Genomic DNA, 27,201 nt, shown 5'->3' with positions numbered 1-27,201 from the left:
AACTCATAAACTCATAAACTAATAGGTCAGAAGGGACCAATCTGATCATCTAGTCTGACCTCCTGCACAAGGCAGGCCACAGAACACAGGCTCTTACCTGAGCCAGCTCCATTGCAGCCATTTCCTTGCCCCTGGGAGGACGAGATGATCTGCAGCGAAACATGGATGTTATTCTCTGGCCTGCCGGGGTGAAAAGGGCAAGGTGTGAGAATTCAGACTAGGCTTTTGTCCATTCCCCAAGCCGATTCCCCCCAGCTTTCCCCCTGCTAATGCACATTCTAGGTTCTAGCACACTGTGAAGCACAGAGTGACCTTATTCCAGTACAGGCCTAGCCCCCTCCCACCAGGGTGTAACCCTCTGACACATGGGGAAATCCTCCCAGTAACAGTCTCTCTCTTACACGTATCAAGCTTGCGGACAACACCAAGCTGGGAGGGGTTGTAAGTGCTTTGGAGGATTGGATTAAAATTCAAAATGATCTGGACAAACGGGAGAAATGATCTGAAGTACATAGGATCAAATTCAGTAGAGACAAGTGCAAAGTACTCCACGTTGGAAGGAACAATCGGAGGCCAGAGAAGAGCAGAAACAAAGGAGTCACTTTGGGGGATTCTCCCTGTCATTGTCCCCAAGGCAGCTGTCTCAGGTTTACAAAGGTGTTTCATGTTCCAGCCTTTATACAGTCTCTCCTGGGAGTGCCCCTTTCATGGACTGGGCTTAGTTTTAGTTTTTGGTAGTTAACAAGCTTGGTTTATTGTTCATCTAACCAGTATGTGTGGATTGAAGTGTGTTGGAAACTCTGTTTGGGATAACAAGCTGGTGCATGTCATTTTCCGCTGATGAAATGACAGACTTCATATGAGCTTGGGTCGTTCAGTAGCGTGCTGGACAGTGCAAGATGCACATTTCTGGGGGAAAGTTGGGCACTTGAGAATTTGCTGGTTTTCTCCTGAGGTGTAATTCATGAGTGGCTGTCTAGCAGCACTCAATACTGTGTAGCTGGGAGTGAGTTACATGCTGGAGACTGTGTGTTAATTGGCCAAGAGGGGCTGTTCTCGCGGGAAAACAGTGGAAAAGGCACCCCATGCTGGAGGACTGAGGGGACAGCTATTTAACAGTCCAGATTGTACTCTGGGTAACATCACAGACACTCATTATGACAGAGCCTCTTACAACACAGAGAAAGTAAATCCATGTCCCAGAAATCGAAGACTCCAGACAGAGGGCAAGTGTCCCTGGCACTGCTTCTTGCTGACAGAGAGGTTCAGAGACAGTGCGAGAATCCTGGGGAAGCTGGGAACAGGAAGCATGGGCTGGCGGGGTTCGGTGGAGAAAGGGAACAGGAAGGGCAGGGATATTACTGAATCCAGGATCTCAGCAGTACTAGATGACAGGATAGCACATAGTGCAGCCCATTGGAAAACACAATCCCAACTATACATACAAAATGATGGGGTCTAAATTAGTTGTTTCCACTCAAGAGATGGATCTTGGAGTCACTGTGGATAGTTCTCTGAAAACATCCACTCAATGTGCAGCAGCAGTGAAAAAAAGTGAACAATGTAGGAAATAATTAAGAAAGTGATAGATATGACAGAATATCTCATAGATCATATTTGTAAAAACAGCAAATAAATCCATGATACACCCACATCTTGAATACTGCATGCACATGTCACCCCATCTCAAAAATAGATATATTGGAATTGGAAAAGGTTCAGAAAAGGGCAACAAAAATGATTAGGGGTATGGGACAGTTATGCCAGACCTAACCCCCAGTTTCACTTGAGCAAACAGGAGATATTTGACACTGTGCAATACGGCTCCTGTGCTCTGTTCCCAAAGTGTTCTGCAGCAGAGGAGGGTCTCTGGTATTATGTGTGTCACTGGCCTATTGGGGTGATGCTGAAACAGGACAGGGTACAGATGGCATTGTGGGGGTGGCGTGAACCTTCACTCTTCATTTCCCCTTCCAAGAACAGAAGGGACAGGAACCCTTACCCAGCGAGGTCACAGTCTCATAGTTCTCCTGCATGACATCCCAGTAGAGGGCTCTCTGAGTGGGGTCCAGCAGAGCCCACTCTTCCCTGGTGAAATACATAGCCATCTCCTTGAAGGTCACCGGCCCCTGAAAGAGTAAGAGTCCAACACTAAGGACTTGCTGCCCCACTCACAGCCCCACTATTTGTGGCAGAGAAGAGTGAATCAAATGGAAGCTCTGGGTGGATCATAGTCAGGAGAGTCCCACCTCGACCTGGCTCAGAGTATCCAGCAAATGCCAGGGTGAGGGGATGAAGAGAGAGCCCCTTATCTCTCCCAGCATATCCATCACCCCCCTACTAGCCACTGACTGATACAGGAGATGGAGCCCCTAGCAGGGTCCAGGGAGAGCTCGCTGGTAGGATGCCCAACACCCTCCTCATTGTGAGGAGTGGGATATGAAGGGAGAGGCAGCTCCAATAAGCCTGACTCATGGGTGTCCCCTTTATATCTCACAGCAGCTGATGGTTAATGAGGTCAGGCTCCAGCACTAGGAGTCTGGTCAGTTTGACTAGCTCCATGTAGGTGGGTTATTTTCTCTCTTCACAAATTAGGGCATTTCCACCTCCAAACCTCCTGGGTCTGTTCCTAGAATCTAGGCCACTTAGTAAATAACTCCCAGCAGGTCTGCCACACCCTGGCCTCCTCCTTTCCCCACGCTGTGAATTTCCTGCCCCGCTCCAACCTCCAAACCAGACTCTGCAAACCTTCCCACCTCTGGTGTATTTGCTCTCCCTTTCCTCCAGCAGGAACCCACCAGCAACCCCCCGATAATCTCTACCTGGACTGACTCCACTGCAGCCATTTCTCTTCCCTGTCCCACGCCAGGCTGGGATGAGCTGGAGCAAAACATTCTGCAGCCTGTCTGGGGGAGAAGGGCAGTTGTGGGCGTTTCAGAACCGGTTTTAGTTAATTTCACATCACAATTCCTCCAGGCCCTTTCCCTGCAGACAGACACCCTAGATTCTGTCATGCTGGGAAATGCTCAATCTGTTTATTACAATTTAGACCTGGCCCCTCCTGCCAGGCTAAGTCCACAGACACATTTTTAACCTCCCTTCTCTCTCCCCTCACCCCTTCTCTGAACACAAGGCTAGAAAAGAGCAGAACCAAAGGAGTCACTGTGGGGGATTCCCTCAGACACTGACCCCACGGCAGCCACACCCCAGCAGGGGGAATATGGAGTCAGGAACTGGCTTTTGCTCTGTCTGATCCTAGTTTTGTTCACTGGAAAGAGGTTTTGCCCCAGGATGCAGCAATACATGTGTCTGGGTGGACTAGAGAGCTGGAAATCTCTCCCCCACATTCATTTCTCCCACTGCCCCTTTCAGTCTCTCCTTCCCCTGTCCTCTCTCCCTGCCCCTCTGGCTGGGACAGTCCCATTCCTGGGGGCTTTGCTCTCCCATGGCTGGATTTCCTCCTGGCAACCGCTAATGGGAGGAGAAATGAGGTGGTGTTGTTTGTGCAGAGTCACTTTCTTGCCAGACCCTAGGACATTCCCTGAGGTCTTTCAGTTACCTGGAGACTCTGGCTCAGAATTTAGTAGTAACAGGGCCCAGGACTGCCCTAGGGGGCTAGGACCAGCTGCAGAAAGTCATCCCCTGGGCCGGGCAGAGAAGAAGCTTTAATTAAGGTCACTTCCCAGCACAGAGCCCCACTGGGGGAGCAGCAGCTGCCAAGCCTGGTCTCCCAGATCACAATGGAGGCTGCAGCATCTGACCCAGGAAGCTGAACCCCAATATCCTGAGCAGAGAGGGACAGAGTGTATGAGCAGCTTCCCACCTTTAGCTCTCTGGGGAGAGCAGCTAATGGGAGCCCCTCCTCACAGGGAGAATGGCTGTTCTCATTTGACCCACTGTCCATCTGGAATCACTCCTTGTCTTTCCATACAGTGACTCTGGATTAACAACGGTCTCAATGACACCGGATTTCAGAAAGAATGAGTTCAGAACGCTGTGGAAAAGACCATCGTGTGGCAGTGCTGACTCCCTTCCCACCTCCCTCACCCCCGCAGATCTAGGACAAGGACTGGGGGCAAAAATTTTCCAAACGGAACCGAAAGTTCCTGCAGTTTTCAAAAGAGGAGAAAAGTAAATTCTGTGAATTCACACTAACAGTGTTTGCTAAGTGGACAGAAAGTTATCACAGTGACAGGGCACGTGACTGGGGAATGGACTTGGTGACCTGGTGACTAGGAGCCAGGACTCTGGTACAAGTTGACCAGAGAGAAGGATCATGGTTAGCAGCAGCCCCCAGACACCCCCTAGTACCCAGAGCCCAGACCCCCCAGCCAGGGGCCCCAGACACCCCCCAGCCAGGATCCCATCAGATATTCCCTGGGACGCAGCCCCCAGAGTCCCTGGCCAGGGACCCCAGATACCCCTCAAAGCCCCACCGGCCAGAGAACCCCCACCACACCATGATTGCCAGGTTGGGAATCCCAAAGGGTTCCCCCCACCAAGAGCCCCCAGCAGCCAGGGACCCCCTCAAGGGACCCCCCCCCACTGGGAACTCAGTCCCTCACTGCCTGCCTAGGAACTTCCCCACCCTCCAGAACGATCTACCCTGACATTTGCCTGGGACCCCCTCCTCTGCCCAGTGTGACCCCCTGATGCTTTACAAGTGCGACCCATCACTCTGCTTCCATGGCATGCCCTCACCTAGTGCCAGGGATCCCCTCCCCCAGCTCTGTGCACTGGGCATGGCAACAAAACCAGGAACCAGCGGGGGAAGCACAGACAGAGCCCCTGGCACAGAACCAGGCTCCCTCTAACCCTCTGTCCCGCCTCCCCAAGAGACACCCACCCCCACTGTTCTGCAGCCACCAGGCCCCCAGCGATACCCACCTCCAGGACCCATAGCCTCAGGGATGGGCACATCAGAACCACCACCCCCGAAAACCCCAAACCTCCACAACCCACCAACCTGACTAGGGTACCCCCTGCCCAGCCACCCAGAGGCCTCCCCCTACCACAATGCCCCTTCAGCTGCAATCTCCCCACACAGACACCTTCCCTGCCCCTGCAAGTGTTACCTCACAGAGTGTGAGAAGTGGCTAGAAAGTTAACACCACCTCCTGCTGGCCAGTCACACAGGCAGAGGGAGCCTGGGGAGTGCTTCTTTAACAGGAGAATGGAAGGCCTGGAGGGCAAGAAAGGTCCACGGGCTGTCACTAGCAAATAATGGCCACCATGGATCCACCCCAGAGGCGGCTGCATCTTAGCACATTGGGAAACAACCCATCATATTCAATTAGAAATAAAACAACTAGAGAGAAGTGGGGCAAATGTTTGGGGTATTTTATATCAATCTTTGAGACACGCAGAGAGAACCCTGTCACAAACGACATTTGATAACATGAGAGAAAACCACCAAGATCGGAGGGGATTTGATGTTGCTATTAAATAACTAGTGGAAAAGGGGGACTGTTGGACTGGATTTTATATGACTGTCCAATACATAAACAGAATGTGATGGTCCCCCCCGGCCACGGGGCAACCATTCACGTGAGCAGCTCAGAGCCCCTTGAGGAGCTGATTTAAGGGCAGGGGGGGAGCTGGAAGGCTCCCTGGACAATGGAAGAGGGCCGCAGGGGGATTGGGAAATGGGGTCTGGGCAGTCTCCATGGGGGATGTGCTCCTCCCTTCCCTTCCCTGCCCTGGCAGAGAACGGGAACCTCATCCCATCCCACTCCAGTGGGAGCCATGTTCTGGGGAATGACCCAGGGCAACAATTTCCCACCCAAACAAGGACAAATCGCTGCAGATAAAATGGGTGGGAAAATCCACCCCCCATCGGAGAGATTTTAAATTGACATTTGAGAAGTATGGAGAGAAAAGGGAAAATCAGAGGCAATTAGAGAGCTGATCATTGGGGGGGGGGGAAGGAGAATCTCCCTGGATTTTATAGCCACGTGTGATAATGAGAGAGAAAAGGGGAAATCTTGAGAGAATGTGTGTGTGGGAGGAAGTGGCAAAAACAGGGACAGGATCCAGTTAACTCACCTCCCTCCCACCCCGGGAATGTCCTGGCTGCACAGAGACAGATCTACCCCCGCCCACCTCAGTGACCTCCCCCCCAGATAAAGGCTAATGGCTACTTGATAAAGGGGGTGTCATGAGTAGTTTGCAGGTCAGTGCTTTGTTCGATAAAGGGTTCAGAAAGGATTATGCAGAGACGGCCAGTCTGGGTGTGTTTTGGCTCCAACCCACCCAAGTCCGGGCAGCCAATTCCATAAGGCTCCCCACCAATCATAAGGTGGCTGGCCAGAGGAGTAGTTTTTAGCCATTTCCCTTAGGTGTTTGGTACGTTGAAAAGTGTCAGAGTAGGTGTCATTTACAAAAACACAGCATTCTTCATTTATGAGGGCGCAAGTTCCTCCCTGGGCTGCTAACATCATATCTAAAGCCATTCTGTTTTGCAAAGCTAACTGGCGCAGCTGGGACATTTCCCCGGCCTGATTTTCAAATAGGGTTGCAGTTTCATTGGTCAAAGATTCTAATAGTCCCTGTAGACGGATGATAGCACCCTTCAAGCTAGTGTGACCAGCCCACCGCTGCCAGGACAAACCATCACGGAGATTAATATCTCTGTCAGTTTCACGGATGTTACGAACGTGGGGAAAATGAGGGGGAGTGAGGGAGATGCGAGAAGGCGGTGCTAGCCATGCCAAATAACATGACCCTGCCCAATCAGGGGAGAGAAAATAATAAGCCTTGGGCCCGCACACCCAGTATGTTCCATATAATGCGTTTTGGGTATTCCATTTCTCAAAGTAGGAGGTAACCCACCACCCGTTGTACCACTGTTCCCCTGGTAACGCAGAGGGGTCGTTGTGTGAACTGCAGAGGCACAATTTGGTAGTGTTGTCCTCAAAGGGCAGTGTAGTACTGCTTGAGCAGTTGTAGAAGGCAATTGTGTATCCTTTAACAATTAGTTGGACACCCTCGAGATCTGAGCAGGGCTTTTTAAAAACTGACTCTGAAAACCTGCCCCTCCATGAAAAAGTTGAAAAGGTTGGATCGGGGTGAGGGATCCACATATGGGATAAGTGGGATGCGCAAGGCTTGAAGCCAAGATTTTTACTAAAGGCGGTGCCATTAAAATATATGTTGCATTTACTTGTTCCCACAAAAGTTGACCCTTTTTCTTTAACAAAACACAGTGATCCTGTTTGATTGGTTACCCTGAGATATTTGTTAATTGGCACTTCTGTTTTGTCCCATGTAAGATTGGGTTGGACTGGATCTTTTATTCTAGTCGGTGGCATCCAAGTCATATTAGCAGTGGTTAGGGGAATGGGTGTGAAGGGGAGTCCCTGTGCTGCATTTACTGGAAATTGAGTACATACCCAGCAATCACTTCTATTTCCTAAAATACGAGTTTTAACCTCGTGGGAATATCTAATAAAAGCATTATCTTCATAAGCAGAAAATAAACTAAAAAAGCATAAAAAACATACAGTTGTCAGAATAAAGGGTCCTCTCATTTTTTTCGAGTCAATTTAAGTCTAATGTCTGAGAGAGGTAAGCTGGTCCACTGGTCGAAGGCAGTGTCCTCAGTGGTGACAAGAGCTGCTGGTCCGTCACTGTGGTCCACTACGGCTGGCTTGACGTGGGAGTGGTGGATCCAAGATTTGCGTCCTTCCAGGAACACTGCAGTCTGGGTTGTCAAAAGAACCTGGTGGGGTCCAGTAAACCTTGGCTGGAGGGTGTCGTCACGAACGAACTTTTTGGCCCAGACGAAGTCCCCTGGTTGGAACGGGTGGATTTGTTCCTCCAGCGGCACGGTCTGGGAAAACTGCGAGGCTTTCCAAAGGGTACGGAGGCGAGCCTGTAGGGAGAGAAACTGACACGCGGTCATATGATCCCCTCCCAATAGTGAAACATCAGCACGTGGTAGCGCCCCGCCTTTGAAAGGGGGGTGTCCATGGAGCAGTTCAAAGGGGGATAATCCCAATGCGCGGGTTGGGCGAGTACGAAGGTGAAACAGGACCAAGGGAAGTACCTGAGGCCACTTTAATCCTGTTTCCTGACAGTATTTAGCCAATGTAAACTTAAGTTCCCTATTCATACGCTCAACTTTCCCGCTAGACTGGGGGTGGTAGGGTGTATCAAAGGAGTGTGAAATGCCCAGTCCTTGTTCTAAACGGCCAAGGACATGACCAGTAAAGTGAGGTCCGCGATCTGAGTCGAGCACAAGAGGGATGCCAAAACGGGGTACAATATCTCTAAGGAGAATCTTCGCCACTGTGGCAGCAGTACAATTAGCAGTAGGAAAAGCTTCGACCCAGGAAGTCAGAGGGCAAACCAAAACAAGGAGGTGCTTTTTCCCAAAAGCCTTTGGCATATCTGCAAAGTCAATTTGAAGATGTTGAAATGGAGCAGCAGGCGGAGGTCTTCCACCCTTAATTTTGTTAAGAGGCGGAGCAGGTCCATTACGCTGACATGTGCTGCATGCTTTCACTATTGATAGGCAATAGGGTTGAATGCCTGGAGCACACCAAAAGCGAGCGATAGTGTCCACGAGGGCGTGCGTGCCGTAGTGACCCCCTTTATCATGGTGCCAGCGAACTGCCACGGGGTATGTGGAGCGAGGGAGGCAGGCTCGGCCATCTGGCATAAGCCAGGTCCCTTTGACCAGAGTGGCCCCGAGGCTCTCCCACGATTGTAGTTCAGCAGCGGGTACTGGTACGGGGTGCGGTGGAGTAAAGGAGGAGGTTGCAATAGCCAATGTGGGCATGGCTAAAGGTAAGGTGGCAGCCTTCTTGGCGGAGGCGTCAGCCAGGGCATTCCCACGGGTAACGGGGCTACTATCTTTAGTATGGGCCCGGCAGTGAACTACAGCCAGGACAGAGGGTTTTTGGAGGGCGTCCAAAAGCTTGTGGATGAGGGGGAGGTGCTGAATGGGTTTGCCGGCAGCTGTCTGGAAACCTCGAAACTTCCAGAGGTGGATATGACAATGCACAACTCCAAAAGCATATTTGCTATCAGTAAAAATGGTAACGGTCTTACCAGCGGCCAACTGGCAAGCTCGGGCCAGGGCATAGAGTTCAGCGGCTTGGGCTCCCCAGTTGCCTGGCAGTGAGGCGGCCTCTTGAATGTCCCATTCAGAGGTGACAGCATAACCAGTGAAACGCTTGCCATCAACATAGAAGGAGCTTCCGTCCGAGAAGAGGATGCAATCGGGATTGTCCAGTGGCACGTCAAACAGGTTGTCCCTTATCTGTAAGATGCTGGAAACTACTTCCACACAGTCGTGCTGATCCTGGAGGACTGGCAGGTCAGGAAGCAAGGTAGCTGGATTAAGGGGTCCACACCTTTCAAAAATTAGGTTAGTGTCTTCTAAGAGTTCGGCCTCTAGCTGTTGCTGATGATGGGCCGAAAAGACTTGGGTTGTGCCCCTACGCAGAAGGGCTGACAAGGCATGAGAGGTCCAAACCGTGGTAAAATGACCCAGGGTTAGGCTCTTTGCCTTTGTGATCAGCAGGGCAGCTGCTGCCAGAGTCCGGGTGCAGGATGGGGTTCCCTGAGCGACAGGGTCGATTTGCTGAGAGTAAAAAGCAAGCGGGAAACGGTGGGGCCCGCTCAGCTGGGTAAGGACACCACTAGCAATTCCGCCCCTCTCGTGGACAAAAAGGTGAAAGGGTTTGCTGTAATTGGGGGGGCGGAGAGACATGGAGGAGGCCACACTGTCCTTGAGTAACTGAAAGGCTTTAATAGTGTCCGGGGACCACTGCAAAGGGTCAGGAGCAAGGTTAGCAGTGAGTCGGTGGAGCGGTTTGCTTAACTCCCCGCAGGATGGCAACCAGGGGCGACAGAAGCCAATTAATCCTAAGAAACCTTGAAGTTGTTTCTTGGTGTTCGGTAGAGGGCAGTTTTGAATAGTCTTTATGCGGGCTGGGTCCATCTGTCTTCCCTCTGGGGTTAACAGGAAGCCCAGATATCGGACCTTCTGTGAGACCCACTGAATCTTTTTAGGGTCTACCTTGTGGCCTCTGGTGTGTAGGTATAATAAAAGTGCCTTACCATCGATGCGGAGGGCAGCTTCTTCGCGATTACCTAATAGGATGTCATCTACGTATAGGACCAATGTGGATCCCTGCGGACTGGTGAAACCTTCCAAGTCGTGGCGGAGGCACTGGCTGAAAATCGTGGGGCTGTCTCTGTAGCCTTGAGGAAGTCGTTGCCAGACATAACTTTGTCCCTCCCAGGTGAAACCAAAGAGATACTGAGAGTCTGGGTGCACAGGAATGCTGAAAAAAGCTGATTTTAAGTCAATAACAGTGAACCACTCAGCATCCCAGGGGATTTGGCTGATGATAGTAGCTGGGTCAGGGACTACTGCATGAAGAGGGACCACATACTGATTAACAACTCGTAGATCCTGTACAAAGCGCCAACGAACAGGGTCTCCGTTCTTTTTAGGAGGCTTTTTGACAGGCAGTATAGGGGTGTTACAGGGAGTGCGCTGAGGGCGGACTAGCTTTTGTGCAATGAATCCCTCGATAATGGGGCGGATGCCCTCCCGGGCTTCCAGCGACAGGGGGTATTGAGGGACTGACGGGGGGGTTAAGGAAGGCTTCACCTGAATCCTTACGGGTTCTGCCGAAAGGAGCAGGCCAACATCAGTGTCAGAAATTCCCCAGAGGGTTGAAGGCAAGTCAGTGAGGTCAGGGGAGAGAGAGGGGGGTGTTTCCCAATTACCCTGAGTAGGGGCCGAATCTCCTAACACTGTCATCAATAATCCTACCCCTTCAGGAGTGCAGGTTAAAGTAGCCTCAAGCTTACAGAGTAAATCCCGGCCCATCAAAGGGATCGGACAAGCTGGGGAAAAAAGAAAACGGTGAGGAAAACATTTATCAGCATAAACAACATTCAAAGGCAAAGTGAGTTCCAGAGACTGTGGGTTGCCCTCCACCCCAGTCACAGTTTTAACCTCAGAGGATAGCCAGGGAGAGGGGGCATGATTTAAAAGAGAGAAAGTAGCCCCAGTATCAATGAGGAAAGAGACAGGCAGTCCCTGGACTGAAAGGGTTAAACGAGGCTCTTTGCTGGGAGGGGAGAAAGTGAGAAAGGAGCCGGCTAAAGACATTAAGGAAATAAGACCATCACATTGTTTGCCTTCGCCCCCGGGGTACCGTCATTGAGGAGGCTGAGTTTGCTGCAGCTGCTGCTGTTTCCCGTAGTTGATCCAGGCCTGGGGAATGGGCTGAGCTGGTGGTGCAGGGGTGTATTCCTCACTTGTGTAAGCATCTGCGGATGCAACCAGACCCTCTGGGCGTCCCCAGGGGCATTCACGTTTAAAGTGACCAGGCTGTCCGCACTGAAAACAATTTCCTGATGGCTGGGGTCGCCAGGACCCTCTTCCCCGAGCACCCTGGAATCCCCTGCCACGGCCACGGCCTTTGCCTCGAACACCGCCGTGAAAAGCTAAAGCCATCAGCTTATATTCTTCCTTTTTTTCTTTCTTTTTACTACTTTCCCTTTCTTTCTCCCAGGCAAAATCAGCTACGTCCAACACTGAAGTGACTGACTCACCTCCCCAACCAGGGCGAAACTTTAAGAAGTAATCCCTTACAGGGGGCACCGACTGATTCACAAAAAATGAAATAAGAGTAGGGTGGTCTGCTTCTCTCTCAGGATCCATCTGAGTGAACATTCGGGCCCCCTCCAATAGCCTCGACCAGAACTTTCTGGGCGGCTCATCAGATTCCTGCCGAATCTGCATGAACTTAGCCTGATTAGGCGAGCGGCAAGCCATTTCCTTGAGTCTCTCTAACAATCGCTCTCTATCTGCTCGCAGCTGAGTCAGCCTTGGCTGAGTCCAGTCTAGGGGATTCCAGCCAGCGGCCAGATCCCGCCTATCCATCCAAGTAAGATTAACTGCATTGCTATCTCCCCATGTCCTTTCTGCCATCCACAATCTACTACGTTCCTCTCCGGTCAAAACTCTACTTAACAACTGATCCACATCCGTATAAGTAGGATTATAACTTAAAAACAATCTTTCTAGAAGTTCTATGATCTTTCGGGGATTTTCCCCAAAAGACCCTGACAACTGTCCCCACTCTTTCAAGTCCCATTCTAGCCATCCTTTATATTCCACAATACTAGCATGTTGCAACCGTCCATCATTGCCCATATAAGGTTGATCGTGCACCTGTAAAGGCATCTCTCTAACTATACTTTCCTCAGGGGGGGGGGCATGCACCCTGCCGTACCTGCTTGGACATAAGCCTAGTAACTACTCCTCCCGAGGTTTGCCCCTCCATTTCCTCCTCATCCTTCTGCAGAAATTCCAATCTGGTATCCTGCAGATTCCCCTCTGCTACAAGGAGAGAGTCCCCCTGCGGAGGAATAGGGCAGGTGCAGAGGGGACCAGCTGACGAGTCAAAACACGCCGTGGTCTACACCCTTCATCGAAATAACCTGGAGGGGGTTCACTCTCGGGAGAGTACCTGACTGCCATAATTTTTAAAGATTTCCACAGCTCTGCTGCTGTGTCCCAACAAAACCAGTAACATAACTGTCCCGGATGGTCTTTTTCGATCTGGCTCTTTACTCCTCTTAAGGCAGCCTGTTCGAAAGAGCCATACGAAGGCCACCTCATCTCCGGGTCGGCCAATACCGCGGTATACCCAGTCCAATTCCTTACACATAGTGTGTACAATTTCTTCCTAGACATTCCTGTCTGTACTGGGAGTTTCCCTTCGTTCCATAACTTATTTACAATCCCCAACGGACTCTCAAGAGGCACGCTAGTCCCTTGACCCATGGTGTCTGACAGGAGCCCTCCAACTGGCGTTTACCCTGCTGTCCAATACACGACCCCTCAATATTGAATTGGCTGGGAGAAATCTCCTGTGGCGCCTTGCCAATTCATATATGAGTGGTCTGACCACTGGACAGAGGTACCGCACCAGAAGGTATCCCGGACGAGCCCCCAAATTGTTAGGTAATAAAGCAAGTCCTCACTCACCTCTCCAGCACCCGAGTTCGTGCGGAGTTGGTATGGGCACACAATTCTGTCAGAGACCAGACACCAATGCGTTGATCAACGGGCTCACACTATCCCAAAAGCTTTAGAATAAGTGTGGCCCCTTTATTAGGGGTGAACATCAATATTTATACACAGAAGTAAACAAAGTGATTAATAAAAGATAATGGTCATGCATAATCAATCAAGACTTTACAGGAAAAGCAAGTTTAACAAGTAAATGCATAGAGATAAAGGCTAATGGCTACTTGATAAAGGGGGTGTCATGAGTAGTTTGCAGGTCAGTGCTTTGTTCGATAAAGGGTTCAGAAAGGATTATGCAGAGACGGCCAGTCTGGGTGTGTTTTGGCTCCAAAGTTCACCAAAAGTTTAGACCCAACACCTGCAAAGCCGGCTTCTCCTCCCCCCTCGACACCTCCGCCCTCACACCAAAGGGGGGGGGCTCTGCCAGCGCCTCCCCCTGAGCTCAACTCCTGCTCCTCCCCCCAGCCCGGATTGTGCCCTTTAGCCTCCCACGAACCCTGCCTCCAGCTGCCTGACCCCCCCCTCTCCGCACAGCAATTTCCTGTTCTGCGCCCGCCCCTCCCACGCTCCCTGTTACTCCCCCGCCCCGCTCCAGCCCCGCCCCCAGCGCCCGGCGGAACGTTACGGCTGGTCCGGGCAGGGGGAAGGGCAGCGGCTTCAGCGGCTGTTACTGGGCATGCGCAGTGCCCGGGAGTAGCACATTGCTATGGGGAGGGATTTAATACACCGCCCCCCCCCGCCTGGCCCGGGGTCCGCCCCTCCCCCCCACACGACGGCCGGGCCCCGGCCCCCCCATCCCAGCGGGGCGGGCGGGCGGATCCTCCTGCAGCTCCACTGGGGCCGAGGCGCCTTCAAGGCTTCTCCCAGGCTCCCTGGGGCAGAGTCACTTTCCTGCCCCCCAGCGCCTCTCATTCCCCGGGGGCTCCGGGTCACAATGTCCCACCGCCCTTCCCCCGCCTGCAGCTCCGGCTTCTCCCCTCCCGCCCCCGCCAGCCACACCAAGGGGAACCCCCGGGCCCCAGTCTCTGTCCCCACCTGGATCCCAGCGGGGCCGGGGGCAGATCCTGGCTGCAGCTGAGAACAGCGGCTCCGCTGCGGCTCGGGCAGCTCCAGCGCTGCTGGCAGCACGTGGAGAACCAGGAAGCAGCTGTTCAGCCCGGGCTCCGCATCACAATGTGCCAAAGCCCCGCCCCCAGGAGCTGCCCTGCCCATGGGCTGTGCCAGAGCCCCGCCCCCAGGAGCTGTTCCGCCCCTGAGCTGAGCCAGAGCCCCGCCCCCAGGAGCTGCCCTGCCCATGGGCTGTGCCAGAGCCCCAGCCCCAGGAGCTGCTCCGCCTCTGCTCTGTGCTGGAGCCCCGCCCCCAGGAGCTGCCCTGCCCATGGGCTGTGCCAGAGCCTCAGCCCCAGGAGCTGCTCCGCCCCCGCTCTGTGCTGGAGCCCCGCCCCCAGGAGCTGCTCCGCCCCTGCTCTGTGCTGGAGCCCCGCCCCGAGGAGCTGCCCCGCCCCCGAGCTGAGCCAGAGCCCCGCCCCCAGGAGCTGCCCGCACCTGGGATGTGTCAGAGCCCCGCCCCCTGGAATTTCCCCATGTTGGGTCTCTGAGCTTTGTTCTCCTGCCGCCTTCTTCCCAGCACCCCCTGCTCCCTTCCTGTGTCTGCAAACACCCCCCCTCCCCCGGGGCCGGCTGCAGTGCTCGCTGAGGCTGACTCCAGTGGCTGAAGTTGCCTCCATCTCTGCTTCACCTGGAGGGGGAGAGACAAAGAGAGGAGATGGTCCCAGGGTGTGAAACCAGAATCAGGGGGCAAGGAAAGAAGGACTGTTTGGAAAGGTGGGTTTTTTGTGCGGGGGAGGGTGAGCCAGAGGGATTCAGAAGAAGTTGGGCAGCAGAGGCTCAGGGAAATTGAGGGGAACCTCCTGGGTGTCTCAGTGTTGGCCAGGGTTTGTACAGCACCTTGCATAATATGGGGTCTGATCTCAGTCATGGTCTGTGCAGCACCTGGGAGCCCTGATGTCTGTTTCCTGATCACAGGCTCTGGGAATGGAGAGAGGGAAACCTCAGCACCTGAAGGTTAATGCAGCCCTGTGTGCAACCCCTGCTAGGGTGATCCGACAGCAAATGTGAAAAATTGGGATGGGGGTGGGGTTAATAGGCACCTATATAAGAAAAAGACCCAAAAATCGGGACATCTAGTCATGCTAGTCCCTGCTGTTCTCATAAGGGGTCGGCTTAGAGAGGGTTTGGCTACACTTGCAGCTGTCCAGCGCTGGGAGTTAAAGCTGTCTTCCTACAGCTGTTTAGGGAAAGCGCTGCAGTGTGGACACACTGACAGCTACCAGCACTCTGTCATGGCCACATTTGCAGCGCTGTTGGGAGTGGTGCATTATGGGCAGCTATCCCAGCATTCAAGTGGCTGCAATGTGCTTTTCAAAAGAGGAGGGTGGGGTGGAGTGTGACACGGAGCGTGGGGGAGACAGAGCGAGTGGATTTTTGGAGCTGACACTGTGTCAGCTCCCTGCCTGGCAAGTTCAAGCCTCCTCCCCCACCCCTCTCTCATTCACTAAATGCAAATAGCCGCCTTTGTTTTTTTCCTCACAGACCAGATAAGCCGCTGATCCAAAACAGACCCCCCCCCCGTGCCCACCCGGCTGCTTCTCTCCTCAAGCAAACACCAGCTGTGGGTGTTCCAAAGGGATCCCCCTGCCTCTGCTCATTCACTGCAAACAGTAACTGTGTTTGGTTTTTAGATAAGCAGCTCCGGGAGCCTTGAGCTCACAACAAAACAAACAGAGGCATCACACCAAAACAAAGAGCGTTATCTCTACTTAAAAGCATTATGGGAAGGTTCCGGAGGTCAGTGACAGCGTAGTAAGATTAATCACTGTTTACACTGGCACCCCAGCGCTGCATCACCAGCTCTGTTCTCTTTATTCCTCTCGTCGAGGTGGAGCACATGCAGCACTGTAGCCAGGGAGATACAGCGCTGTATGTGCCTTGCCAGTGTGGACGGGGAGTAAGTTACAGCGCTGTAAAGCCACCACCTGCACTGTAACTCTCCAGTGTAGCCAAGGCCTGAGTTGTAGTAATAATAGCAGCCAAGAATCCGGTGGCACCTTATAGACTAACAGACGTATTGGAGCATGAGCTGTCGTGGGTGAATACCCACTTCGTCAGATGCAACAATAGTCCCATATGGGCTAGTGGTCAGGATTCCTGGTTTTCACCCAGGTGGCCTGGGTTCAACTTCTGGTGTGGGAAGAGTGCAGAGCTTTTGCCCAGAGTGGAGGCAGGAAATGAAAGGAACAGGAAGGGATCCTGCCAGCAGTGGAGTTAGACAGTGTAGGGAGGGGACCCCAGAAGTGGGGGTGGGGCAGTGGTTTGGGGGGAGATGAGGGAAGGATCCCAGCAGTGCGGGAAGTTGACAACCTGGAGAGCACAGGCCTGGAATGGGGACCTGGAAGAGTGAATGTGTCCCTCTAAACCCATCAACTGCAGACTAGGCAGGCTTGGAAGAATTGTGTATTTGTTGGTAAATGTCAATTTCTGTGTAAACACACAACCCAATGGCAAAATATTTCCATCAATAATCATCAAAATTGACAGATGGGCAAAGTAAGAAACATGCTGCTTGAGAACTTATCATGTTGTAGGAGCAGCAGTGATCTGTATGCTCTGTATAACCTGTATGCTCAAAAGGTCTGTTAAACTCCCCCAGCTTGTGTCCTTTCCCTCTTTGAATGCCTGTGAAGTGGCTTTCCCACTCTCCTTTGTACCTCCAGTGAATGCCCTTCACCCGGCCCATCTGGCCAGTGGTTCGCTGTGTTACATTCTATTGCACCTCAGGGAGACTGATCTTCATCGCACCGTCCATCGCTGCGCTGTGGGACACTTACCTTAAAGGATCCTGACATCTCCACTGCCAGGCCTGTCCTGGGAGCGTGAGTATGAGTGTGACACCCTCCCCCATCCCTTCTTTTGAGCTTAGCTATCAAGCTAATAAATGTGCTGCTTTCTGCCAAACTCTGGGGGGGAGGGGCATTATTAGTCCTCTCTAAGCTTACTAACTGACCCAATTTTGGGTAACACAAGCAACATTGTTTGATCTGTTATTGTACCAAAGGGGGAGATGGTTGTCTATAAAGGAGGGTGAAGACTAAATGCCTCTGATGAGAATGGGATTTGAACCCATGCAGGCAGAGCATAATGGGGTAGCAGTCCATCACCTTAACCACTCGGTCACCTCATCTGAGCTGTCAAAAAACGGACAGGAGGAGAAATCTAAGGCCGGCAGAGATAGGGACACTAAGGAGTTTTTAAATACTAAGCGTAAGCAGGGTCTGAATGAGCTCCCCTCTCTCACCTAGTGAGGAGCTGGGGAAAGACTTCAGGAACAGACCGTGTTTGCATAGACACACCTACTCTGCCTAGCTATGCAGCATGATGGGGCCGCTTCCCCAAAATGACCAGTTTGGGATGGTCTTGGGTTACAAATCACTTTAGGATTGAGTGGAATGAAATGTTATTCTCCTTCCTGTATGAGTGAAGGGCAGCAGAACATACCTAGTCCGTCCTGATGGAGGGGTAGGTGAGTGAGGAATAGCTTTTATTGGACTGCAGAGAAGTGATTGAGGACGTCACCCTAAACCAGTGGTCCCCAAACATTTCACATTGTGCCCTCTTAGCCATGGCTGTGGCCCCTCGGAAGCCACGGTCAAGAACCGGGGCTGGGAGGAGTGGGGCTGTTGCTTGCTGGGGAGAGGGGTGCGGACAGGGGTAAAGGGGTCGACGCCGGGCTGGGAGCCAGAGTCTCAGGCTGAGGGTGGGGTTGGGGAAGAGCTGTGGCAGAGTGGTGCTCCCTCCCTGCCCTCTATGTGGGCTGGCTCAGGTCCTGAGGTGCCCCCATGAATGTTCCTCTGTGTCCCCCTAGGAGTCGCACCCCACATTATGGGGACCACTGAACCCTACTCGCTAAGCCGGGGCTAGTGATGCCAAACCCCCGGGAAAGGGAGAACAAGTGTGGGGGCCCCAGCACCAGAACCATGCCCCTACCTTCTGTCTGTGGCTCTACCCCCTTCCACCCATGGCCCCATCCACTGTCACTTCTGTTCCACCCCTTCCCCCACCAGCCCCACCCTATCACTCCTTTACCCCTGCCCCGCTGTGGCCCTGAGACCAGAGAAGCTCTGTGCCCCTGCTGCAGCCCCCGGGCTGTAGCAGGGAGTGGGAGCTCCTCCAGCCCTGGGGCTGACATAGGGGAGACTTTTCCAGGGGGACCTAACTTGGCCAGGGCCCCTGATCATGGGCCCCACTGTCCCCTTGGCAGTGCAAGGTTTGGGGAGGCTGAGCCCCCTTGTCATAAACAGATAGCTAAGGGTTAATGTTCTTTTACCTATAAAGGGGTAACACCAGTAACCTAAAACACCTGACCAGAGGACCAATCAGGAAACAAGACTTTTTCAAATCTGGGTGGAGGGAAGTTTGTGTGTGAGTTCTTTGTTCTTTGTCTTGTGTCTGTGGCGTCTCGGCTATGAGAGTGATTTTTCTATCTCCTGCCTTTCTAATCTTCTGTTTCCAAGTTGTAAGTACAAAGATAATAAGACAATAAGTTTATATTGTTTTTTTTTGTATTTACATGTGTGTAGTTGCTGGAATGTTTAAATTGTATTCTTTTTGGATAAGGCTGTTTATTCATTTTTTTCTTTTAAGCAAATAACCCTGTATTTGTCACCTTAATACAGAGAGACCATTTTTATGTCCTTTTCTTTCTTTTTATATAAAGCTTTCTTTTTAAGACCTGTTGGATTTTTTCTTTAGTGGGGACTCCAGGGAATTGAGTCTGCAGCTCACCAGGGAATTGGTGGGAGGAAGAAGTCAGGGGGAAAATCTCGTTGTGTTAGATTTACTAGCCTGACTTTGCATACCCTCTGGGTAAGGGGGAAGAGAGATTAGCTATCTTGGTACTTCTATTTCCAGGACTGGAAACAGGGAGGGGGGAGTCCCTCTGTTTAGATTCACGGAGCTTGCTTCTGTATATCTCTCCAGGAACCCAGGGAGGGAACACCTGGAGGGGAGGAGGGGGAAGGGAAATGGTTTATTCCCCTTTGTTGTGAGACTCAAGGCATCTGAGTCTGGGGGTCCCCCGGGGAAGGTTTTGGGTGGCCAGTCTCTGTGTTTTCTGCTGCTCGTTCTGGGGAGCCTGGCCGGCCTTAGGGGTGGTGCCCCCCGATAGCCGCCCAGGGCTCTAGGGGTCAAAGGGCACCGTGTGGCAGTGCAAAGGTGCTCACTGCTCTCCCCTGCCCCAGTGCTCCTCCATGGGTCCATAGAGGTTTGAGGGGAATAAGGAGCAATCCTATGTGCTCCATGCGTCCTGGTCACTTTTCTTACTTGGGCTGTGCTGTGAGGGGAGCATCAGAAGCTGCTGCTCTCTGCCCTCCCGCTATGCAGCCCGGCTGAGGAAAGTGACCTGGATGCAGGGAGCTCGGATGATCTCACTTCTTGCCCCCACATCCCACAGCCCCTAGGGGTGCCCAGATGAGCAGCGTTCCAGGGAGGAGTGGGGGGCAGCAATGCCAGCTGCTCCATGCACACAGGTCAGTCTCCCCATGTGGGTGCAGGAGGGGGTGCAAGGGTTTCTGTGATGCCTATTCTATCAATATCGTCACTCAATACCAGGCACTCAAATTCACCAGTCTTAGTACTTAGACGTTTAGCGTTTGTATTTAAGCACTTCTAAAATGTGTCCCATTTTAGCTGTCTGCTATTACATGATGTAATTGAGGGAGACTCTTTCATTTCACTGTTTCTCATCAGAACCTACCTGTACATTATCATCTTCCATCCTCTCCACCTTACTAGGCTATAGAGAATCCCTGTGAATAGTTCCTCTCCTAACGGATGTCTCTGTCTGAACCCTGTGCTCCTCAGCGCCTGTCGGCTTTCCCCAGCTCTGAGGCTGTGTCTACACCGCGCACCTTACCACGGTGCAGCTGTGCCACTCTAACCATGCCATTGTAAGGTGCGCTGTGTGGCCGTCCTTATCGCTGAGAGAGAGCTTCCCCGGCAACAAAGCCAAACTACCTCCAATGAGGGGCAGGAGCTTTGTCACCGGGAGCACAGCTCCACCTATGATGCGCTGTTCACACTGCCGCTTTTCATGGCTCAAATTTTGGCATTCGGGGAGTGTTTTTTCTCACCGCAGAGAGACAAAATTTTAGCAACAAAAGCCGAAATTAAAAAAAACTCCTCTGCAACCTATTTAATTTTACCTTTATACAACCTTTATACTGCCTCCAGTTCTGGTATCCTCATTTGAAAAAGATGTTGTGAAATTGGAGCTAGGGCAGCAAAGAGCCACCAAATGTTCTGAGGGCTGGAGAAAAATGCCTTCCAGTGAGCTATTGAAAGAGCTCAACCTGTTTAGCTTATCAAAAGAAGATTGAAAGGTGATTTCATTGAAATGTTGAAGGGCCTTAATGGAGAGAAAAGATTGGGTATTTACGGGCTCTTGAATGGAGCAGAGAAAGGCATAACAAGACCCAATGGCTGGAAAGTGAAAAGAGACAAATTCATATTACAACTGAGGCACAATAGTCAACAGCGAGGATGATTCACCACAGGAGCAAGCTACCAAGGAAAGTGGTGGATTCACCATCTCCTGATGTCATTTAATGAAGACTAGATGCCTTTCTGGAATGTGTTTGCCCCCAAAGTAGCTGTTATGTCATACAGGAGGCCTGTGATATGCAGGTTAGATGCTCTAATGGTGTCTTCTGACCATGAAGTCGACTAATTTCTGAAAAACTGAGTGTAGCATTGGGAGCAGCGTCTGATGTTTTCCTGTCTAGCCGGCTTGCTGCCTAGAACGAACGCTCCTTGAGTGGGGTGATCCACAGGGAGTAGCTCAAACCTCCAAAGTGCCTGGCCAGGGGCAGGACATTAGCCCAGCAAGGGAGGGGTGTGGCAGTGACATCACAAAGGCCTTTTGCAGGACCTCAGACTATTGGTCAAAGGTGGTGGGGAGGTGGTGACCTCACAGAGAGATGCTGACATCAGCCAGGCAGGACAGGGGCGAGGGGCCAGGGAAACCTCAGAGACCTCTGTGGCTTTGCTTCAGCACGTTTCCTTCTCCAGGTCTCTCTTTGAGGACTGAGAGATTATTTGGGGTCATGGACGTGAGCGCCAGGAGGAACCTCTTTCGAGTTTCCTCCTTCCCTTGTAGTGATTTTACTAGAAAACAGCCGTCCCTGTTTAGAAGGTAAGAGCCTCCTGGAGGTTTGAAACCTGTTCAGTCTGATCTATCTGGTGACAAGTGAATTCTAGGCATGGAAAACACGAGCTTAAGGAGGCAGAATTTTATTGCGCACCTGGGATTTTGTCCCTTAGAATCGCTGGGGACATTAGGGTTTGTCCTTTTTGTTTCACCTCTTCCTCCATCCCTCCCTCCTCTTCTTCTCTTGCTTCTTTTGTCCTTTCTCCTGTTCCCTTCCCAACAACAGGACGGAGGTGTGTGTGTGTGTGTGTTGCAGGGAAGTCCTCTGCAGCTCCCACTATGGAAGGTCCACCCAAAAATGTGGGACTGAAATAGTGCTCGGGCAGTGATCCCCACCGGTGACCTGGGCCATCCTTTGGGCTCTCTGGTGAGAACCCTCAGCCTCCCGTCCTCAGTCTCTACCCTGATTGGTTGAGCAGGGGGTTATTGACAGGGAGGAGACTCAGGTCCTTGTTGTTCTCTTTTAAGATCAAGTAAATAAGTCAGAACCAGTTCTATCTTTGATTAATTTTGCTGCTTCTCTGCATTAATTGTCTCTGAGCAGTTGATGATTCCCTCTAACATTGCAGTTCTCCTCAAATACTTGCTGAATAATTACTGTCACTGTTGTTGGTCTGGAGCTCATCTGAGAGCACAGTATTCAGGTCATTCAATGTCTGAAATTCAAGATCCGATGGTTTGTTTGAAAATCAGGGCTCTTCGGTCCTATTCCCAACACTGCCTCTGACGGGCTGTGTGACCTAAGACAAGTCAATTCTCCTTTCTCAGCCTTAGCTTCTCCCTCTTTCAAGTAGGGATAATAATGATCCGCTCTTACCTACCTCATGGTGGGTGAAGGATGCGGATCCATTTGGGAGTGTCACTAGAAGTAGTGCATAATATGAAGTTTCCCATCATGTTTACTCAGAGCAAATTATGACATAATAGATTAGCTGAAATAGTCTATTTTATTTGTATTTTTTTATTTTGAAATTGTTAATAGTAGCAACGACTTAGCTCAGATTGAAGCATCTTATCTAATGGTTGAGATGTAAGTGTCTCCTCTTTGTGTGCGAGGAGACAATTTAACACACTCTGACAAAGAGGAGATGCTTTTGTTTTGCAACAAAATATTTTTGCAAAGATCTTTCATCCCACTTGTTATGATTTTGAGAAACAAACTGGTTTAGTCTAAATGGGATTTTCGGACAGAAACGGTTTGAATGAAATTTTCCCACCATCTCGATTCCTGGGCTCTGGGGTGTTTTCATCTGTTAGAACAGGAGTCAGAACTGGTTGCTTCTCTTTCTGGCTCTGCCATCGCCTTGTTGTGTAGGCCTTGGGTAGGTCACTTCCCTTCTCCCATCTGTCCAATCGGAACAGGAACAGTTCTCGAACTATGGGCAGTTTAGAGCCCAAGTGAGATAAGGGGTATTAAAGCCCTCTGTGAAGGAGAAAGGGGAGTTTCACAGTGTTTAGCACCAAGGAATTCTAAAGTTTGCTAAAATGTCTAGTCTGTGGAAACAAGAAATGGTCGGGGCCAAACTTATTAACCACTGCCTTTTTAAAGCCCATTCAAAGATGTGAGTCCCTATCTTTTAGGTACCTGTGGTTCTTTGCCAGCAGCAGAGAAGAGGTTCCTGCCTCCGTTTTTGTGGCCTTAACAAACCAGGTGTTGTGCCCCAGTTCTTGTCTGAGACCCCTGAAAAAGAACATCTTCCCATCCATGAACAAGACAGGACCTATCTTTCAAAGGGGAACAAAAAGACCTCTGGGACTTACAGACTAGCTAGCCTGACTGCCATAGCTGGAGAGATCCTGCAATACATTCTTAAACACTCAGTTTGTCAGCAGCACCTACAGGATGATTTGGTTCTTATGACTAGTGAGCATGGTATTGTCAAGAACAAATCATTCCAAACCAATCCTCTTTCCTTCTTTGGCAGGGTTCTGGGCCTGGTAGAGGTGAGTAAACAATAGATGGGATCTAGCTTGGTGTTACTAAGGCTTTTGACACAGTCCCATAGGACATTCTCAGAAGCAAACGAGGGAAATGCAGTCCAGCTGCAATCAGTGTAATGTGGGTGCAGAGCTGGTTGAAAGCCAAGACTCCAGGAGCCCTTCTCCATGTTTAGCTGCCCAACGGGGAGGGTGAACCTAGTGGGTCTGGCAGGGATCAGTCCGGTGTCAGGTACTATTCTATATTTTCATGAATGATTTGGAAAATGGAGTGGAGAGCATGCTCCTAAAGTTTACAACTGACACCAAGCACTTTGGAGCACAGGATTGAAATTCAAAACACCCTTAACAAATTGGAGACTTGGTCTTCTTGAGCCAAACTCCATGGTTAGGGCTCTCTCTCTACACTGGGCTGAAGTGAAACCCCAGAGCCAAGCACTCCTCCTGGGCAGTGAGCTCCGACCTTGAATGGTCAGATGCTGCTTAGCACTGTCAGAGCAGCTTTTGCTGGGAGATTCTCCCAGCACTTTCCAATAGCGGGAAGGTATGAAATCCCCATTTGACTGCTGGGGACAGAGCCCGAGAGTGGGGAGCAACTTGCCCAAAGTCCCCAGGAAAAGGAAAACAACCAGCAGAGGAACCAATAGGAAACCCAGCAATGGAACTCAGGAGTCCTGGGGGTGTGCTGTGGTGACCAGATGTCCCAATTTTATAGGGACAGTCCGAATTTTGGGGTCTTATCTAGGATCCTATTACCCCCCACGCCGTCCCGATTTTTCACACTTGCTGTCTGGTCACCCTAGGGTGTGCACATGTGTGGGTCCCAGCTGCTCCCTGCCCCCCTCATTGAAGCAGATGTGCAGGGTTACTGCCCTGGGAAGTGCAGGGCACCAGTGGATGTGGGGTTGGCTGGAGGTAGGGTCTGGCTTCAGGCAGGGCAAGGGCTGCGTGGCTGGCTGGCTTCAGGCAGGGGGGTGCATCAGGGGTTGGCTGGAGACAGGGCAGGGAGGATGCGGCTGGTGCAGGCAAAGCAGAAGGTGCAGGGCTGGCTGGAGACAGAGGCTGACTGCCGGCAGGGCAGGGCAGGGGGTGCAGGGCTGGCTGCAGGCAGGGCGTGGGGCAGGGCCGGTGCAAGGAAGTTTCATGCCCTAGGCGAAACTTCCACCTTGCACCCTCCCCCCTCGCACCCCTGCCCTGAGGCGCCCCACCCGTGGCAGCTCCCCCCTCCACCCTGAGGCTCCCCTCTTGTGGCAACTCTCCTGCTCTGCCCTGCGGCACCCCCCTCACCCGAGCTCACCCCTGCTCCGAGCACGAGCACCCCGAGCACACCGTGGCCGCTTCACTTCTCCCACCTCCAAGGCTTGCGGCGCCTAAGCCTGCCAGGCAGTCAAGCACCCTCCTCTGAGCCACAGCAGCCCTGACAGTTGACAATAGAGGCACCTTAACCCCTGAGTTCCTTCAATGTGTCCCCCTCGGGGGTCCAGCTCCGATCACCAGATACTCGGGGTATGTCTATACCACCTGCCGAATCGGTGGGCAGCGATCGATCCAGCGGGGGTCGATATATCGCATCTAGTGTAGATGCAATACATTGAGTGCTCTCCCCTCGCCTGCTGTACTCCAGCTCGGTGAGAGGCGCAGGCAGAGTCTACGGGGAGCTGCAGCAGTCAACTCACCGCGACTGTGACATTATAAGTATAATCTAATATCTCATTGAAAGGTGACAGGGCCAGAAAGAGTTAATTAACTCACCTCACCGACTGACCTGACCCGTGGGTGAACCTTAAAAACTGGTTAACAAGATATGTAAATGAACAGAGCTTTGAAATGCAAGTCTGCAGTGTTAGAGGTAGAAGGGGAGGTGTTTGCTCAGGTCTTGTGATGTCAGCAAACAAGTCTTGTCTATTGCTATAGTTTTAATTCAAAGAGCAAAAAAAGAATATTAACATTTATGATGATACTTGAGTGAAATAGTATTATTGTCTGTGTCTCTTTGAAGGTTGTGGTAATCTGTATCTGAACTGTTTAATGAATAAATTACTCTGTACTAATTGCCAGGATGTTTGGAAGAAGAGTTAAGCCTATTGTTTTCTCAGGCTGAAAGGCTGCTGGAAATGTTTAAGAACCTGGGACACCATCCTTCTTCATCTCAGATCTGCTTTGGGTTTCAAGAGGGGGAAACCTTAAGCCACAAGGATTGAGATCCCCAGTCATTGACTGGAGCCACCCTGAATATGGACATTGGATTATAACCTATGGACTATTTCTAAAAGGACTTTTGGCAACTACAAGCTCATCTCTACTTTGTATCTGAACCTCAAAAATTGAATTCAGGTCTATATGTCTATTAATCTTTTAACCAACACTCACTCTCTCTCTTTTCTTTTCTAATAAATTTTAGCTTAGTTAATAAGAATTGGCTATAGCATGTATTTTAGGTAAAATCTAAGTTATAATTGAACCTGGTTATGTGGCTGATCCTTTGGGATCGGAAGAATCTTTTCTTTTATATGATGAAGTAAGATTTTCAGGAATCATCATCATATCTAACAGGTGTGTCTGGACGGAGGCCTGAGGCTGGGTACTTTAAGGGAACTGCGTGGTTTAAACTTCTAAGTAACCAGTGAGGTACTACAGAAGCTGTTTTGTGCTGGCTTGGTAAATCTAAGTATTGAAATAACCAGCAGCGTTTGGGATTTGTCTGCCCTGTTTTGTTTGCAATTCACTCTGATTGAGTGAGCTGAGCTGGCTCCCACGGGCAGCACCGTCACACCTACAGCCAGGCTGCAGAGGTCCGGGGGATCTTAGGGGCCTTGGGGTGCACAGATACCTATGTCCAGGCCATAGCGGTCCCTGGGGGGCTTAGAGAGTTTGTGGGGGGACACAGATACCAATCTCCATGCTCTAGGGGTCCCATGGGGGCTTAGAGGGTTCGTGGGGGGCACATATTCCTACATATTCCTACATCCAGGCTGTAGGGTTACCAGGGGGGCTTAGGGGGTTAGTGGGGGGCAAAGATACCTACGTCCAGGCTGGAGGCATCCTGGGAGTCTTAGGGGATTTGTGGGGGCCAAAGACACCTATGATGTCCAGGCTGTAGGGGTACCAGTGGGTTTTAGGGGTTCGAGTGGGCACAGATACGTATGTCCAGGCTGTATCGTTCCCAGGGGGGGTTAGAGGTTTCGTGAGGGGCTCAGATATCTACGTCCAGATTGTAGATGTCCCGGGAGGGGGGGGTTAGGGGGGTTGTGGGAGTGCAAATACCTATGTCCAGGCTGTAGGGGTTCCTGGGGGCTTAGAGGGTTTCTGAAGGGCACATATACCTACGTGCACACTGGAGTGTCGCAAGGGGCTTATGGAGTCTATATGGGGTACAGATACCAATGTTCTGGCTGTATAGGTCGCTCGGGGGCTTAGGGGGGTTGTGGGGGGCACAGATACCTAATTTCAGGCTGGAGGGATCTCTGAGTGTCTTAGGTGTTTGGTGGGAGGCACAGATACCTACGTCCATGCGGGAAGGAACCAGACGCAGACAGCTTGTGTGTTCAGGAAAGCGCCCCGCCGTGAGGCGTGGCAACCTTTTTATTCTTTCAGTTACAGCGTCATGCATAGCTTACAGCCTTGTTTACTTGTTTCGCATTGGTGGAGGACTCTTTCTTCCCCTTTTCCCCTCACCCATTGCATGTGGGCAGAGCGTGCGGTACTTTCCTAATCTTGTGATAATATGGAGTCAGCATTCTGAGACAAATCAGCATTCTGTGGCAAAAGGGGGTTTTGCAGGAAGCGGTTTCTGGTGGCCTGCCAGCCAGGACCGATCCCTACATCTGCCCCTTTTCTTTTAAAAGGAGAAGGCAGGCTTTTGTTTGGACCATGGGCACCCTTGGGTGCACAATGAAATTAAGGAGGGGATGCACTGAATGCCACAGCAGGTGAGCAC

At 51.5% G+C, this 27,201-nt stretch overlaps 1 protein-coding gene and 1 non-coding gene across 9 annotated transcripts in view; both read right to left on the bottom strand.

Moving 5' to 3' along the window:
* The window catches only part of LOC115639765 (zinc finger protein 560-like), a 27,003-nt gene extending 12,758 nt beyond the window's left edge, over nucleotides 1-14,245 (bottom strand). The window contains exons 1-4 of one of the 8 annotated variants that reach the window (XM_030542737.1): nucleotides 14,099-14,245; nucleotides 5,076-5,182; nucleotides 2,823-2,906; nucleotides 98-180 (exon numbers count right to left, since the gene is read on the bottom strand). In XM_030542737.1, coding sequence (XP_030398597.1) covers nucleotides 98-163 — 66 coding nt within the window. In that variant the 5' untranslated portion in view covers nucleotides 164-180; nucleotides 2,823-2,906; nucleotides 5,076-5,182; nucleotides 14,099-14,245. Of the gene's footprint in view, nucleotides 1-97; nucleotides 181-2,002; nucleotides 2,038-2,337; nucleotides 2,907-5,075; nucleotides 5,183-14,098 lie in introns of those variants that run through there. The other 7 variants (XM_030542739.1, XM_030542736.1, XM_030542738.1 and 4 more) reach the window with 7 other exon arrangements.
* A 2,976-nt stretch (nucleotides 14,246-17,221) lies between these two features.
* Nucleotides 17,222-17,303, bottom strand: TRNAS-GCU. The gene has a single exon. It is a non-coding gene; the product is annotated as a tRNA-Ser (tRNA).
* Between the last annotated feature and the right edge of the window lie 9,898 nt (nucleotides 17,304-27,201).

Source organism: Gopherus evgoodei, unplaced genomic scaffold (assembly GCF_007399415.2).
Source record: "Gopherus evgoodei ecotype Sinaloan lineage unplaced genomic scaffold, rGopEvg1_v1.p scaffold_120_arrow_ctg1, whole genome shotgun sequence".
Classification (NCBI taxonomy): domain Eukaryota; kingdom Metazoa; phylum Chordata; order Testudines; family Testudinidae; genus Gopherus; species Gopherus evgoodei.
This window is presented reverse-complemented; position numbering and strand designations above follow the sequence as displayed.